At 42.9% G+C, this 14,541-nt stretch overlaps 2 protein-coding genes across 3 annotated transcripts; one reads left to right on the top strand and one right to left on the bottom strand.

The window, feature by feature from the left end:
* Positions 1-847: 847 nt before the first annotated feature.
* On the bottom strand, positions 848-2,869 carry LOC133897874 (double-stranded RNA-binding protein 3-like). Its single transcript, XM_062338702.1, has 3 exons — positions 2,273-2,869; positions 1,973-2,192; positions 848-1,883 (listed from the first exon to the last, which is right to left on the bottom strand). Exons 1-3 carry the CDS (start codon positions 2,516-2,518, stop codon positions 1,300-1,302), a joined length of 1,050 nt encoding a protein of 349 aa, XP_062194686.1. The 5' UTR covers positions 2,519-2,869; the 3' UTR covers positions 848-1,299.
* A 5,556-nt stretch (positions 2,870-8,425) lies between these two features.
* LOC133897152 (probable protein S-acyltransferase 7) lies at positions 8,426-14,365 on the top strand. 2 transcript variants are annotated; one of them, XM_062337762.1, is made up of 5 exons: positions 8,426-8,905; positions 11,497-11,594; positions 12,765-13,064; positions 13,226-13,459; positions 13,541-14,365. In XM_062337762.1, exons 2-5 carry the CDS (start codon positions 11,565-11,567, stop codon positions 14,066-14,068), a joined length of 1,092 nt encoding a protein of 363 aa, XP_062193746.1. In that variant the 5' UTR covers positions 8,426-8,905; positions 11,497-11,564; the 3' UTR covers positions 14,069-14,365. The 2 variants fall into 2 exon arrangements, with proteins under 2 accessions (XP_062193746.1, XP_062193745.1); XM_062337761.1 differs by having other exon boundaries at positions 11,412-11,594.
* The last annotated feature ends 176 nt before the right edge of the window (positions 14,366-14,541 follow it).

The following is a 14,541-nucleotide window of genomic DNA, read 5'->3' as shown; positions in this document are numbered from 1 at the left end:
TATAGATTCATTGCTAATTTTATCGTAAAACTACATATATTTTAATATAATTATCGCAAAAATACATATGTAAGCAATAATTTAACAAAACTACATATTTAACGCTGATTTTTATCACAAAACTATAGATTCTAAAATAGTTGTTCATAGTCCTGTTATCGTAACGATTGGACCTCACTTACAATCTCACAATAACTACTAACTTATGAAACAAATCGTCTGTAAGTTCATATGACTGCAAGCGAGACTCATTCGTCAGCTTAACAGGTTTGCAATAGAATTTATAGGTTTACGATAAAATCGATGCTAAATTTGTAGTTTTATAAATTTTTTGCTTAAATATGTAATTTTACGATTTGCGATATTTTTACCAAAATATTTGTAGTTCTATAAACTATTGGATGGCTTTTTCATGAGTTAGCAATTACTGCAAGCGAGGCTCAGTCGTCATGCTAACAAGACTAGGAACAACTTCTCTAGAATATATAACTTTATGGTAAAATCAATGTTAATTTATAGTTTTATAAAACTATTACTTAAATTTGTAATTTTACGATAATTTTATCAAAATATCTATAGTTATGAAATTTACTCTTCTTTAAAAGCTGCTGATAGAAAAACTAATTTTAAATCGACTTTTAATACATATGAAATATACAATATATATAATACACCTCATAATATTATCTCTCCAAGCTAAAAAAAACTCATTCAGACCAACTAGTCTAGTAATAATAACAATTTTTACCGTATTTTACTTTGTCAGAAGTCATCTCACAAACCGAAGTCATCACATAAACGACCCGGATGATTCAGCCTTTTGCTTTTGAATAGCAAAAGGCAGCCGAAACAGAAATAAACAGGACCTTAATTTTTTAAGCAAACAGAACAAACAAGGTTCAGCAAAGGAGATGATGATGTATGAGATCAATTTACATGCCAAGACATGTATGATATATGCAGAGCCAAAGAGATGCTACGCTGGTTAAGACGGGCGCATGGCTTCTACTGAAGCCCTAGCAGAACAGTACAACTATATTCATATGTCTATGCACCTAAAACCCTTCATGGGCACGGCTGCCTTCCTGAAGATCTCACCATCCACATCATGGTCAAACCACAGCGCGCGCGCACAGACACAGAGAGAGAGAGAGAGATGCGTAGTTGACCTCGTACACAACTTTGGTACAGAGAAAGTTGTGATCAAAATTCCCCTGCAAGAACCAAGCACCAGACTCATATATTACTGATTTCATCGCCGCTTCTTGCACTTCAAAAGATGGCCACGAGCCCACGAGCTCACACTCTTTTGCCAGCTGCTGCGGCTTTTGCCGGGCCATTCCGTTCATCCTGATTGGCCACCGACGGCGGCGGCGGCGGAGCGGCGCACACCGGGATCACCGACCGCACGCTCACTGCCGGCGCGTGGAACCCGCCCGCGGCGAATGATCTCGGCGCGCCGCCGTAGTGGTACGCCGAGGCAGGCGCGTAGTAGCACGGCGACGGCGGCATTGCCTCCGCGGCCCTGTCCCTCGCCATGGCCCTCTCCAGCATCCGCACCAGCTCTGCTGCCGCAGCGTCCCTGGAGCTGGACGCCGGTTGCGGCAGCAGATGCAGGGGAGGCAGTATCCTGGGGCCGGCCGGCTGCTGGGGGACCGTCCTCAGCTGAGCAGGGGCGTTCCGAGGCCGCCATTGGTGTCTGTACAGCGACGGGTTCGGAAGAGCAGAGGGAGAAGAGCCCGTGCCGCAATGCTTCGGCAAAGGCACCGCCTTGCCGTCGCCGTCGTCTCGAGGCTTCAGCGCGGCGAGCACTCTGGCAACGACCACGTGCTCCTGCTCATCGCCGGCTCCGCCAGCGCCCGAATCCTTGCGCGCCTCCGGCACTGCAAGAATCATGGTGTTAACGGTTAAGGCTCTGTCTCTCGTAAAGATTTATGCAAAATTTGATTTTTTTTTAGGGCAGGTTGGTTACTCTGCTTGAGGGAGGACCAGGCGGCCATGGCGGCGTTCTTCTCGGCCTGCTTCTTGGTCCTGGCGGGATCGCCCGCGAAGCTCATCCCGGCGAGCTCGACGGTGGAGGCGAACACCGGCGAGTGGCCCGGGCCCGACCGCACCGTGGTGTACGCCGGCAGCTTCAGCCCCGCTCGGTGCGCCGTCTCCTGCAGCAGGTTCTTGTACACCCCCGTCTCATCCTACAGGCATCCAACGAGTTGGCGTCATGCCCAAGAAAGAAGAGCGAGAAGCAGAGCACGTGAAGATCAAGAGGACTTACGAGGACCAGGGCGGCGAGCGAGGTGGAGGGCCCGCGGAGGGAGAGGCGCGCGAGGGCGACCTCGGCGGCGGCGTGCTCGGCCTGGCGGAGCGTGGTGCAGCCGCTGGGGCCCTCGAAGGTCTCGCCGTTGAAGGTGACGGCGGCCCTGAAGCGCGGCGCGTGGTCGGGACCCTCCCGCGTGCACACGTACGACGGCAGGCTGAAGCAGCTCCTCTGCGCCAGCTCCTGTAGCTGGTTCTTGTACATCCCTACTGGCAGTGTTCCTCCACTACTAGCTAGCTCCTATATACTATCCTACTCACCTATCTATCTGCTGTTCTCCTTCTCCTTCATGGGATCATGGCGTCCTGGTGGTGCAGGGGAGAGAGAGATGGCTGTGGTTATGTTGCTGTTGGGAGGGAGAGGGGAGGAGGAAGAAGAGGGAGAGGTGAGACGTGAGAGTGCAGAGCTCCAAATGGTGCACTGTTCTTTATCTGCCCTGCCCCTTCTCTCTCGTCTCTCCTCCCCTCTCTCTAGCCTGTTGTGTTTCTCTCTCTCTACTTGTATTGGACGACGCCACTTCTCTCTCTAGAGACGAGAGGGAGAGGTGGGTGGAGGGAGATGGGCACAGACACCTTCTGATATTAATTGGCATTTATGGTGCTTTGTAAGCATGCTGGATCGGTCACATTCGGAGCAACTACAGCAGAAGCTCTTTCCACAGTACCCGTAAATCCGTGGATGTCGATTGGGAAGCTGAAAAAAGCACACGCTATCGTCTTCTATGGGGTTAGACAAGAAAATGGATGGCTTTAAATTTGTAAAAGAAAAAAAAATAACTGGATAAAAAATATAAAAGCTATTGAAGATAAAAAATAATAGATACCTTAATAATATTAAATGATATTATAATATTATTATAGAAGATAAATTTTTAAAATAATAATCTTACCGAGCCTACCTCCCTCGAGACTCCGGTGTCCACCAGACCACCACCGTCACGCATGTTAACAGCCTAAAATGCACTATGAAATTTTGATACTCATGAAATTTTGATTTTATCTTCTGATACTCATGTATCTATTAATTTTTTCTCATATACTTCATAAATTTTTAATTTATTTTTTAATACGAATCTTAATATAAATAAGTGGCCTTTGTGATTTTTTAATTTATCTTTTTAATACAAATCTTAATATAAATAAGTGGTCATAATGAATCATATGTATGTTGAAAATAATAAAAAATTTAGATTTAATTTAATTTCTAATATAGCATGAACAATAACAGATACAAAGAATCAATATCGATTATGTTTTGATTAGCTCCAACTAGTCTCGATTAAATTTGACTAGCCTCGAGTAGGATTTGACGAGTCCCAATAAGTCTCGACTAGAACATACCCTTAACAAGATATTCAACTAGACACTCGAGTAAGATTTACGTATGTACTCGATGACAACGTGAGATGCAGACGCTCCTGTGATGTCGATGCACGATACAGTAGACAATGACAAAGATGAAGTAGTCAATGCAGAGGTCATCGTGATGTAGATCCAGTAGGTGATGACAAAAACAAAGACAAAGTAGTCAAAGTATATTGCGATGATGTAGATGAAATTGATCGTGAGCAGCCGCGACGAGTAATTCTCAAAAACCTTATTCATCCTCTTCCGGTGCAGAATAACAAAGACGATGGATTTTAGAGACCTGCTCTCCTGTTCGTCGATGCATGTTGGCACAGCGTGATGAAGTAGACTACGTGCGACGTTGCATCAAAGAGAAATCGATAAAATTCTAATTGCGTGTATGCAACTCGCGTCACTCCTTTATGCGGTGGCTCCCAGATTTATATAGGGGGAGTCGTGCAGTTAAGACGCACCATGATCGAAGTCGGTTACTTCGTCACGATCGTAGTCATAATCGATACGATTTTTATATATTTATCTGTTTGCCCACACAATAAAAAGAATAAAATGACAAAAGAAGATCACACATGATCAAGCAACTGAACTTGATTTCAATAGACAACTCACGCGGATGTCGTGTGACCGCGCCCTCTGCCCTCACCACGGCCCGACCCGATGAGCGAGCGTGCGTATGCTCTTCAAGTCCTCTCATACACACACATGTTAAGTGAGTGAATAAGAGAATTTTTTTAAGTTGATCTCTATCCACCGTCACTAACAAGATGAGATTAAAGAAACACATATGACTCGTATAGTTAGACCTTAAATTTTATTTAAATTTATAAAAACATAATACGTTAAGCTCATATATTCTAATAATGTAAGGAAAGGTCAGTGAAAATTTCGCATTGTTCACAGTACGTCTCATGAGCTAGTGTGGGTGTAACGAGCATCTCATCTCTTGGGCCTGACCAACCACCAAAAATGGGCATGTCAATGGCCTGGGCTTGCTATGCTCGCAGCTAAGGTTGGATAACAAGCTAACTCGGTTTGTTTGGATTCGGCTTCGTTTGATTTATTTAATACAACAAGCAGAAAAAGTAAGCTCGTCTTAGTTCGTTTGGCTCGTTACTTTTTTTTAATAGAAGTAGCTTGTTATTAAAATGAAAAGAATTTAAATATCTATAAAGAATGTATCGATAAAATCATACAACAATAACAATGATATTTACAAATATAATACTTTTTTATAGTTTAATTAGAGGAATAATTGCTATAAACCAAACCTCTTTTGAATATTTTTCAAATCCACATATAGTACAATAGTAAACCGATCCATCTATATATATTCTGCTGCTAGAACAAAATACTCAAAAAAATATACAAAACAATATTTTTCACACATCCGTCTATATATAAAAAAAGCCTGAAAAAATGATTAATAAGAAAAGAAAAAAAAGATAGAACCATATTGTAACGATAGAAAGTTAAGTTGGCTGACAAGAAGCCTCTTCGTTAAAGATGAAGATAAAAGTAACTGACGACGATAATGAAAACGAGCCAGCTATCTATGCTCGTGAGGTTGGAACTTTTCATGGAGCCCTACACGGCTGTGCCTAGGCGGGCACTTGCTGTGGATTTTGGCCTGCACCTTATGCGTCACGGTCATGCTACACCATGAACCGGTGATTGCCTGCTAAGAGGTGCCAATCATCGTACTTTACATGTTAAAATTGCAAGAATGAAATGGATTTGTCAACTAATCACTAGTTGTTTCAAGCAATGTTGTCATGGCGTCGGTATAGCGACGCCATAGCGTCGCCATATCGGCGTGGCGATTTTCTGGCTCTCGCCACGCCGACGCCACAACGCAAGCGGGTATGGCGCGAGTTGGTAGCCTTCTGCCGCCGACCGCCGCCTCTCCATCCCTGGTGGCTGCTGCAGATCTCTCCTCCCTACCGCCAGTGGTCGTCGTCTGCTGCTCTCCAGAGTTCAGACCTGCAGCAGCCGTCACCAGTAGTCGTCTGCCGCCGACCGCCGCCTCTCCATCCCCGGTGGCCGGCGCAGACCTCCAGAGTCCAGATCTGCAGCAGCCATCGCCCAGGAGTTGCCTTAAGGTCGCATGGAGAGAGAGAGAGAGAGAGAGAGAGAGAGAGAGATGATGTGGTCGTGCTCATGTCGAACAAGAGAAATGGGATGGAGAAGGGACTGCTGTCATCCTACTGCTCTTTATGTGGTCTGTGTGAAAGCGTGAGTATGGAGGGAGGAGGGAGACAACAAGGCATGGGCTAGCAGTGGCAGTGTTCACAAGGTATGGGTGCCTCCCACTCTATACTGTGCACTAGTACTACTATAAGAGTATTTGGGTTGGTTTGGTGGCTGTAGCTTCTCTCTGACCTGTTGGACTAGTCTCACATGCACATAGCACTTAGTCGTTGGCACTAGCACTAAGTAAGCTCAAGCCCTGTTATGTAGACTAGCAGTAGGCCAGTAGCACAAGCTTAAGCTGTTTTGTAGACTAGACTATAATTTGCTAATATTCTAGACTACAATGCGTGTATTCGTCACGTGTGTATGGCGTCGTCACGCCACGCGCCATGTCGCTGTAAAGTTATGAAGGTGGTGGGTCGCCGCGTCTCGCCACGCCGCCGTAACAACCATAGTTTCAAGTCAGAAAGAAGGATGTACAGATACCACGCGCATATCCACACCACCCATGTGAGTGCACCCTGATAAAGGTTTGGAGGCCTAAGCTCGTGTGGTGTCAGCGTAAGATTTTGCCACTGAACACATCCATGTCGCCTACCCTCTTTATTTCTTTTTTTTCTCGATTCTCTTCCTCATTTTTATTCTCTTTATTTTCTCTCATCTCTAACGGTTTTATTTTGAGAGAAATTATGAAGTAAAAGGAGAGAATCTCATCCTAAAGTGAATGAACTTGAGAATCCCTTTGTGACAGGAACCGTAAAGGCAAACCATTAAAACGTTGAAAGAAACGAAAATTCTGTCGTTAATGGATTTAGCTCTGAAAACCGTTGAAGATAGTCTAAACATAACCAAAAGCTTAATTTTCCTGGATTACCACCGGAATTACAACGATCGAGCATGCCAAAATTGACTCTTTGATGGATGGCTTTTCCGATGATAGTCGTTGATCATCCGGAAGAGCACAGCATGTGCCGATTTGGGGAACAATCATTAATCCATCACTTTTGCTATGCACGAATGACCTGACTCTCATTTGATTATAAATCTGCTAAGAAATACTCTCCAATTATAAATATTTGTAGTTTTAATCAAGATTTGATTAAATTTTTAAAATTTTAACCATTAATAACTTTCAAAATATTTAGTTTAAAAATATAAAAATCACATGTACAGATTCGAGAATGTTACACTCCTCTGAGTATAGCATGTTTCACTGACCTAACTATATAAGGAGGAAATAATATACATCAAAAATGGGTCGGACAAGCAGGACAAAACCAAATAAGCCAGCGATACATAGCCAAAGAGAAATAATATGAGATTAGATATAAGAAAAAACAACCTATTAAGATTTGTAACAGATTCAAATTCTGATAAGATTTATTCGATAAGTGATTCATAATAGTACATTTAGATACACCTCCTTCTAAGACTAACCAAGTAGCATAGAACTTGGGATTCTTATCTTAAGAGAGACTGAACATGTATAAAATCTTATATGCTTATCTTTAATATACACAATTAATAAATAAGTATTTTTATTTTAAATAAGTATTTGTATAATTGATCCTACTAATCTTGGACAACACTAAAAGTATCTGCTTCGCTTGGCCAAGGTTCACACGATCAATTAAAAAATGAAGCAAAGCATTAGTAGCCCTAATGCTAACTTTATTGACGTGTCACACTACTTAGTTGCTTTTTGAACAGAATAAAATTTAGGCTTACAATAAACTCCGACTTACCAACCTACTCATCTAACTAAACCTTAATCAAATCCAATACTGCTATACGATCCCCTAAAATTTATCTCATCATTTTGCGTTGTGCACCGACTACTAAACTAGAGTTTTTTTTTACCAATAAAACCTAACTAAAAATGGCAATTTTTTTTACCAATAAAACCTAACTAAAAATGGCAAATCCTTTTTTCAAGGTGAAACCCTAATTAAAAGCGAATGGAATACACCAAGTCGCAAATTTAGATCATGAAAAACATCCGTATGCCTTTTTCAAAATTCTCCAGTCATTTTATTGGCTAGCTACTAAAAACCAACCAAATGGTTGAACCAGTGCCGGGATCTAAATCAGCGAAGCCAAATGTAAACAGTGATTTGCGATGAACAGTAGCATAACGGCGATCACAGCACTATTTAGATATAGCAGTTTTATTGTTCATAAAATATTGTAGCATCAAACTTTAACTATGCATTTTATTTAATCCAACGACTCATGATAGAGTAAAATCAGGCGACTTCGCTCGAGCGTGAACTGAGATGATCCCATTCCCCCGTGCCGGGGCGCTCCAGCCGTTCACCAACTCTACTCGGAAGCCTGGAAAAGTCAAGCAAAGGATCCTTTACCATCCCAACGCTCCCCATCGCATCTCCTCTCACGAAAAAAAAAAAATGTTTTAAAACCCCACTCGGTTGACGGACGCGAGCCCGGGCGCGCGCGGCCTGTCCCACTGCCAAGTGGGCCCCACTTGAGAAAAGTAAATAGCGCGGCCCCACGGCTGGCGGTACGGTGGCAGCCCGGTCGCTGCTACGCGCACGCCGACGTGTATCCCCCAAGCGTGCGACGTTCGCGCACACCGTCTGCTCTCTACTCGTCCCCCCACCCACACCTCCCCCGTTCGCGTCGCCATTCCGCCCGCGCCTTCGCATCGGCCGCCGCCGCCGCCGCCGCTACCGCTCCCGCGCGTCGTTCTCCCGTCCTTACTCTCGCTTCCCGTCCTCCGGCGGTGTCGCTCTGGGGCGTGGCGGCTGCTGGTTGTGCGTTGAGCGCGCTCGGTTTCGAGAGATCTGGGGGTTTGCTGCTTGACCGAGAAGGAGAAGGAGGCGGAGGGGGTAGCTGTGTGTGTGTGAGGGGGGGGGGGGTTGAGGTGGGATAGGATTACGGGCTCGCCGGACGGGCAGGACGAGGAGGGAAAGTCGTCGGGTGGTCAGGGATGTACGTGCCGCCGTCCCGCGACGGAGGGGGGGCCGGCGCCGCCAGCGAGCAGCCTAGGGTTTACCAGGTTTGGCGGGGAAGCAACGTAAGCGCTCCTTCTCTCTCTATCACTAGCTCTCTCAATTTGGATTTTGTGTGCATGTGAACAGTGGATCTGGATCTGGGCGTACGGTAGGCTCCGTGTTGCGATTCTGCATTAGTGGTTGGGAAATTAGATGTTTTGGTGGTGCGTTTGATTCGTGTGTTTGCGATTCGTGTCATGCTAGGCTCGGAATGTGGGCTTCCGGACATATGATAGCGGAAATTTGAGTTTTGCTGACACGGCTGTTGTGTTGTAGTGTTCGTAGTTGTCAAAATGTCTCTCTGGATGATAGCAAAACCAGTACATGTGCGAACTTTCTAAGCTGTACATGTGCATACTTGAGCTATGAACTATGAAATGTGGGTTGGAACTAGGAAATTAGTTTATATTTTTATCTTCGGGAATCTGTCCTATGTGTTTTCTTTTGATTGGGGACCATTACGGCAATATGCAGCACAACATGGTTTCATACTTGTTGTGCATTGATCAAGTTGGGTCGGAATGCTTAGTTTTCAGGACAGTGAAATTCTTTATTTTGATTTTTTTGAACTTTCATCAGCTGTTCCACTGTTCTAGAACGAATCATAAAATGTGGATTGCAACTAGGAAGATCACATGCTTTCTTATAATTGGACATTATTCTGAGAACAACTCCGTACAAATAGTTTATATTTGTAGTTTATTGATTAGGTTGGGCAGGAAATACTAGTTTGTGTGATGGGCTGATGGCAAAATACTTTAGTTGGTCTGAACATATCTCAGCTGTTGAACTATTCTGGAATGAATAACGAAATATGGATTGAAACTAGGAGGAGGCGAGGAGCAAATGCTTTTTTTGTGTGGACATTATTCTGAACTCATTCGGTGCAAAGGATTCTATATTTGCAGCGTGTTGATTTGGTTTGCTGGGAATAGTAGTTTGAGCGGGATTGCAAAATACTTCAGTTGGAGTGCGAGTCTACTATTTTATGAAACTCGATTGGGATGTGATGGTCTAATTAATAGAAAAACTCTTTTACTCATTTAGGGGTAGGGGGATAGGGATATATTTTTTTCGGGGGAAGGAGGCGATGATACCTTTCGTTCATCTACACAGACATGGCTTCTGTTTGTAGTGGTCAATCTATCTTGTCTACATTGAAGCGGTGTCTGTCGATAGTTTAAAATGTGCCTTACTAAATGGAAGCATCTTCCTTTTACCGTCCCCTGAACATAATACGAGCCAGCCCAATTATACTCTGACATGTGCACCTGGGCCCACCATCTGTTAAATATGCCTGACATGTGCACCTCCTTTTCACCATCTGTTTCTATTCCTGTTACCCCATCCCTTTTGCTTCTCTTGGTTGGCCGATATGGTGCAGTGCTGATATCCTTGACCAGTGATCTGTACCAGCACCCTTTGTCTGCTGGCACCTGTCATCTATGATGGCATTGCTAATAGACTTTGCCCATGAGATTTTAGGGCTTCTTTTGAGATGGGCTACTAGCGGCGCGGATCTCCTGGACGGGGGCAGTGTGTTCAGTTGCATGGTTGGAGACGAACAAATTTTTTCAGCTGCTCATTGCCATGTGTTTATTCATGCAATTCTTGTGAAGAATAAAAAATTTGAAATTTCTTTCTTGGCGTTTTCAAGTCAGGAAAAAAAATTCTTGTTGGATAGGTATATAAGATGAAACAATGAGGGCGGAAGGCTTTGGTCTTTATTGCTTGGCTTTTGGATAGAGTTGTATAAATTGCCTTCCTGTTTATAATTTTTTTTTTGAAAAATTACCTAGTTGTCCAGAAAGCCCGATAGGGTCAGACATAATATTATCATGCTTCCTGTCCACAAAATCATAGTTGACACAAGTACATGTTTGGATACATTTGTAGTTTCTGATAATTGTTTGCTCTGTACATTGTCCTACTATTAGTTATTTTGCCCTTTATTTAACATTAGCAGGTATTGACGCTGAATCTCTACTATATAAAACACAAGCTGGTTCCCGCGTCACCTCTTCCCTCTACTCTCTTCCCATCTAATAAAACCACCTAAAATTCAAATAATTTACCCACTTGCTATCTACCCTTGTCCTCCAGCCTCCCCGTCTCGTTATCGGCTACGGATATGGGACCCGTTTTATAATGAAAATAAACGAAGAAATTAGGAGAGATAGCGGATAACTCCTCTTTTTTTGATCTCATATGAAATCAAACTACAATATCGCTTCCGACGTATTCATTCGGCGGCGCTCCTATGGTGCATCCACATATCCATACCTTGAGTTTGTGCTTAATGTTACCGCGTCCAATGTTTGTGTTTTTGTTGCAACGCACGGGCACTTAACTAGTTGTTGTGTATATCTATGCTGTTTAGTGTCTAATGGACCAAATGTTTTCAAACTTTTGATCATTCTTCATATAACATGCTAGTTTGTTTTTGATACAACTATTTCACAACTACAATTGTCACTTTGAGTTTCATGTTTTGGTTTCGTTGATCACAGTTACGACTATTCTTTTCAGGAGTTTTTCTTGCAAGGGCGGTTCATATTTGGACCTGATGTGAGATCCTTGTTTCTCACTATATTCCTCATTCTTGCTCCTGTAGTGGTCTTCTGTATATTTGTGGCCAGACATCTGATCAATGACTTTCCTGATCACTGGGGAATTTCAGTTATGGTGGTAGTGATTGTCTTCACAATATATGTAAGTCTTGTTACTACTTTATTCCTTCTAAACCATTTTTACGCCATTCTTAGCTAGCTTGTGTGGAGTTGGTTAGTTCATATTGGCGACTAAGCCTTGTTCTCTTGCATGATAATTTAAGCTTCTGCAAGATAAGGACAGGAAGCATATTGTCATAAACGGGATGATTCCAACCTTTTCACATTAATTTGTTGATTGAAATTTCTTAGTTACATTTCTTTTTGATTGAATTTCGTATAAATCTTTCAGAAATATTGCACACGTTGAATATGGACCTAGAAATGTAAGGTGCAGACATTCATGCATAAAGAGTAACATACTCTAAAATGTGTATTTCTATTAACAATAACTTCCACAGTAGGTTGCTCGTCTTAACCAGTTTTTATTTAAGTTCGATCCCCTTACGTCAGTGAGCTGTTAGAACCCTAATAATACTGTTGACATTTATGGCAACATGATTTTTGACTTGACTTCTCTGAAAAATAGTGACTACTGACTTCAAGACTCGAGAACCATGCCATGTGCCATGACACAGTATTGTTAGGTTGTCAAAACTCAGTTGATGCGTCGGTACCAATTGCTGATATCTTGAGATGAGTCTTGATTATCACATTTGAAAAATTCAGAAGAACCACCGCCTCTTCCCTTGTTGCAACTAGTTTTTCCTTGCAATTAATTTCAAAGCACTAGACAGAGATGAAGCTGTTAATCTAACAATCATTGAAACCATGGTTCTTTTGCAATATAATGGATTGGTGTAAGTGTCTCTACTGTATGTAACTGACTGTTGGCTACAGATATCTGCAACTTGGGTCATCATTCTCGTTTTATAGGCAAAACCTGTAATCCTTGTATTTTTTAGTGGATGGTGGTGTTATGCAAATAAAAGCCATGAGAAACACGTCAGGTTGTGATTATCAAGGGGGAACTAGAGTAGCTGGCAGATAGCATTTAAATCATCTGTGTGAAAGAAAATTGTGCCTAATTAGTAAATTACTTAATCGACAAATCAAACCTCAACGTGAGTAAGATTGTTATTCTTTAGGGCTATCTGTAAAGACAATTGCTTTGTGAATACGCTTTTGTGAGTAAATTACTCCATTGACAATGCAAGTTTGTGTTTCCTATTTTTCTTTCTTTGACATAACCTTGTTTCCTTTTGTTTTCCAGGATTTGACACTGCTGCTTCTTACCTCTGGCAGAGATCCTGGTATAGTGCCTCGTAACACCCATCCTCCTGAACCTGAAGCCATTGATATGAACAGTGATGTTGGAAATGGTCAGACACCGCAACAATTGCGTTTGCCACGAACAAAGGATGTATTAGTAAATGGAGTCATTGTGAAGGTCAAGTACTGTGACACCTGCATGCTGTACCGACCACCACGATGCTCGCACTGTTCTATCTGTAATAACTGTGTGGAGCGTTTTGATCACCACTGTCCTTGGGTTGGGCAATGCATAGGATTGGTAAGCACCGTAATGGCTCAAATTGTTTAATATTGTTATTGCAATGAACACTATAGTTTAATATTGCATGCAGTATTGTTATCTGAAGATTGCTAGGTGGATTTCTCTAAATATTAACAACTTTTGTTATTTGGTGCTAACTACAACTTTATCTGTTGCAGCGCAATTATCGATTCTTCTATATGTTTGTATTCTCTGCGACATTACTCTGCCTCTACGTGTTTGGCTTCTGCTGGGTGTACATAGTCAAAGTCAGAGACGCAGAACATTCATCGATTTGGAAAGCAATGTTGAAGACACCAGCGTCAATCGTTCTGATCATCTACTGCTTCATCTGTGTGTGGTTTGTGGGTGGTCTGTCTGTCTTCCATTTCTACCTGATGAGCACCAACCAGGTTGGTACCTTTGAGCTTTTTAATACAGTTGGTTTTAAGCATAGCGCTATAACTTGGTAATCACCTTCCCCTCTGTTTCAGACAACCTATGAGAATTTTAGGTATCGCTATGATCGGCGGGCCAATCCATACAACAGAGGAATCGTGAACAACTTTCTGGAGATCTTTTGCACTGCAGTCCCTCCTTCCAAGAACAATTTCCGAGCTAGGGTCCCAGTAGAGCAAGGTTTACAGCAAACACGTGCACCAGCAAGGGGTTTCATGAGCCCGAACATGGGCAAACCTGTCGGAGATTTTGAACTGGGTAGGAAGCCAATATCATGGGATGAACCTCGGTCAGCAGCTGATATCAGAGATTTGGACGTTGGTCTAGGGGGCTTATTGGATGAGAAAGAAGGCAGAATAACCCATGCATCCCCAGATTTGAGCAGAGATGCCCTTCCGGAACTTATGGAAGGTAGGGCTGGTATGCATTCGAGGCGATCGAGTTGGGGTCACAGAAGTGGGACCTCGGGGTCAATGGACAGCATTGCCGTGCAGATGGGAACCGGAGAATCTCATTGGGGCTCCATAAGCAGTGTCCATGGTGCCACCAGTGGAACTCATTAGCAAACTGCACCACGTTTTGACGCTGTGTTTCGAGAACCCGTCTAATACCAACAATTAAGCAGCAAACCTTGTGTGTACTCTGTGCGCTTGTGCTTTCACCTAGGTTATACCTTAGTGCTTTCTTACTTGCGTCTCTGTTGTTTCATCCCGGAAGCGCATCAGTTCTTCTGATGTTCTTCCCGGCCGTTTGGTGTTCTAAGCAAAAATAACAGAAGTGCTCAACTCGCTAGTGTTTGGATTATCTATCTGTATATAATATTGGAACTGTCTGTAAGAAAGGTTGTTGTGTTTGGTTTTCGTACCATGCTGCTCGAATCCATCTTGCTTAAGTAATATCGCCTGCCAAATATTCTTTTACCTGATTTTTCTTTCATGTACTCACCATGTCACGCTTGGAACTTAATTTTTTATGGAATTCCTTTTGCCTGGTCAAACTACACCTTACAAAAGGAACCACAGGAAGTATCAATATT

The sequence above is a fragment of the Phragmites australis genome, chromosome 17 (assembly GCF_958298935.1).
Source record: "Phragmites australis chromosome 17, lpPhrAust1.1, whole genome shotgun sequence".
Classification (NCBI taxonomy): Eukaryota; Viridiplantae; Streptophyta; class Magnoliopsida; order Poales; family Poaceae; genus Phragmites; species Phragmites australis.
The sequence above is the reverse complement of the archived record's forward strand: the minus strand, read 5'-3'. Positions and strand labels throughout refer to the sequence as shown.